Genomic DNA, 2,500 nt, shown 5'->3' on the forward strand with positions numbered 1-2,500 from the left:
ACCTGCTCTCATAGCAAGATACCTCGAAATTTGAGTCCGTGGGTGAACGCTGTATTGGCAGACTACGCGTTGTATTCCGGGGAGTAAATGACGAATCTCTTTTATTATTTTCATGATGCATTTTCTGATGGTCTGATTAAGCACTTCTGCTTCAACTGACCAGCATTCAGGTTTTTTGTCTAATGGGATTAGCCTACTTAACGTTAGTACATCCAGATTTTACACGGTGTAGAGGCCATTTTCCTTGCAAGCTTGGCAAGATCACTGCACCGATTGGTTGCCTACTTTACAAACAAATTCTTGTCAAATATGAGGCCTTAGATGGTAGTTATATATAATAGTAGACATTCCTTGAGAATAGATCATTTCCTTTGAGGAGCTACATTGCCTTCATCTAAAGATAGGGTACTTGCATCGGAATCATCTTATTACGTTAGCAAGCTTTTTGGATTTGTCTCAATTTACTTATTTGCTATGCATCTGACTGCATGGTCTTGGTTTCCCTGAAAAGATTCTTGCGTATTGTCCTCATATTTCTAATCTTCTCTCAGGAACTTTTATGTTCTCTCTCTCAATTGAATTTGGATTACATCTGTGATAGAACAGTTGTGGAATGACCACGAGAGCTTTAAAAGCTAAGGGTGCTCCTAGAGTCTCCTTGATATGACTGTACATGAGACAAGTCTTCTTCCTTTTATAAACTTAATAGCTTCACATCTCATCGGTTCCGAAAAGTTTTACGATGACCACTTAACAATTTCCATGTAGAGGTTGTTTAACCATGCTGCGACGTTTGAATTCCATAGGCCTTTTCATGTCAAAATCTCTTGCGCTTTGACTTGGTCCTCTTGGCTTTAACTCGCCCTGCAATCCTGATGACCGAATCCTCGCCCTGCAATCCTGGATGACCGAATCCTCTAGCCTCGGCAAGGACCTACACTCGACATACATACTACTACTACTACTCCCTGTTACTGTTAGCGCTTTAATTACTAAAGCTGGTACTACTACAATTTATATTATTGCTATCATATTTATTATTGTTGACTGCACATATTCATTTTCTTCCCGAGGGCTTTGGCCTGCACGCTTCATGAAGCGTCGACTCCTGATCCCCGCCCGCACCGCAATAGGCACTTTCCCATGGGAGTCACAGCCTGCCTTGTTGCCAGTGAGACGGTACTTTTCCCTTTCCCTTTCCCTGACGTCTTCTATCAAGGGTCAGGTGCCTGTAGGGCGCCCCTGCCTCACCGAAGCCATCCCTGACCCCAAGAGGCTGGGGACAGGGCACGGAACGCACAATGATATTGACTGTAAACATTATCATTATAAAAAAATACTACATTTCTTTTAATCAAAATAACTATTATCACAGTCTTTATAATGATTATACCAGATATCATCTGTCTCAGTATTATAACTCTAATTTTCATAATTGCCATATTCATTTGGTCATAATTGATATATGTATTCGTATTGCGATATACGATTATTGTAATCGCTGCATACTATAACAATCATTATCGTAAATATTGCATATACTAATAACTGCTATAATCACCATGAACTATATGTTCCACAGTAGACAAAATTATATAACTCTCCACCACCATTATGGTTATAAGCGTCATTTTAGTTATCAGCATTTTATACATTGTAATCATACGTACTTAATGTTACCATAGTCCATACTTATAGTCATTACTATTTTCCTTATGATAATTGTTATAATAACCACAATTATTGAAGATATTTTTATTGTTACATGCATCACCATCCTTCTTAATTGTAGTTTGATTATCATGAAAAAGTGTGATTGCCATGTACCCTTTTATCACGTCGATTATCATCATCATAATTATGTTTATCGCTCCTGTTATCACCAATGTAACATCTTAAGCCGCACTACCATCTCCGCCCTGAAATAAAAAAGCAACAGCGTGCAGTGACCACCATCATTATCTTCACTATCATCACAGATAACACAATCAACATTACTATGCACTTACCCGTCATGATCGTCATCAGTAATACCGTCCTCACTATCTTTTCTGACGCCATTGATATACTCTTTATTGACATCATCATAATCATCACCACGATTATCATTGCCATCACTGCTGAAATCATTTTTCACCCCCATCACCATAACTATTAGTATCGTTAACATGATGAATCATAATCTTCATCATCACTGTCATTTGACTGTTGTCGTTTTTTCTTCATATAATTCTACTTGTTTTATTTATTTTCTTCTCATGTCTGCTGTTGTTGCTATTGCTGTTGTTGTTGTTGTTAAACATCACCATCATTCCTGTCACTATTATCCGATCCAGAATAATTATCTTAGTAGAGTTACTCTTTCGCCTCTAGCCAGTGGCACTAATATTTGTGATGGCTTATGTTGCAGTGATGATGATAATTATTGCGAAATCAGATAAAAAAGAATGAGACACAAAATAGACAGTGACTCACCAGACTTGCCAAAGAACAGGACCAT

At 38.0% G+C, this 2,500-nt stretch overlaps 1 protein-coding gene across 1 annotated transcript in view; it reads right to left on the reverse strand.

Moving 5' to 3' along the window:
* Positions 1–2,500, reverse strand: part of LOC147469595 (uncharacterized) — a 21,617-nt gene that overhangs the window by 19,087 nt on the left and 30 nt on the right. Inside the window, exons 1-6 of the mRNA XM_086548494.1 lie at positions 2,476–2,500; positions 1,207–1,311; positions 742–784; positions 486–503; positions 198–281; positions 1–62 (exon numbers count right to left, since the gene is read on the reverse strand). The exon at positions 1–62 is cut by the window's left edge and continues 74 nt beyond it; the exon at positions 2,476–2,500 is cut by the window's right edge and continues 30 nt beyond it. Of these exons, the coding sequence (XP_086404620.1) occupies positions 1–62; positions 198–281; positions 486–503; positions 742–784; positions 1,207–1,311; positions 2,476–2,500 (337 nt within the window). The remainder of the gene's footprint in view (positions 63–197; positions 282–485; positions 504–741; positions 785–1,206; positions 1,312–2,475) is intronic.

This window comes from Penaeus japonicus, unplaced genomic scaffold, assembly GCF_977035675.1.
Source record: "Penaeus japonicus unplaced genomic scaffold, GWHDUDI00000001_assembly GWHDUDI00000020, whole genome shotgun sequence".
NCBI lineage: Eukaryota > Metazoa > Arthropoda > Malacostraca > Decapoda > Penaeidae > Penaeus > Penaeus japonicus.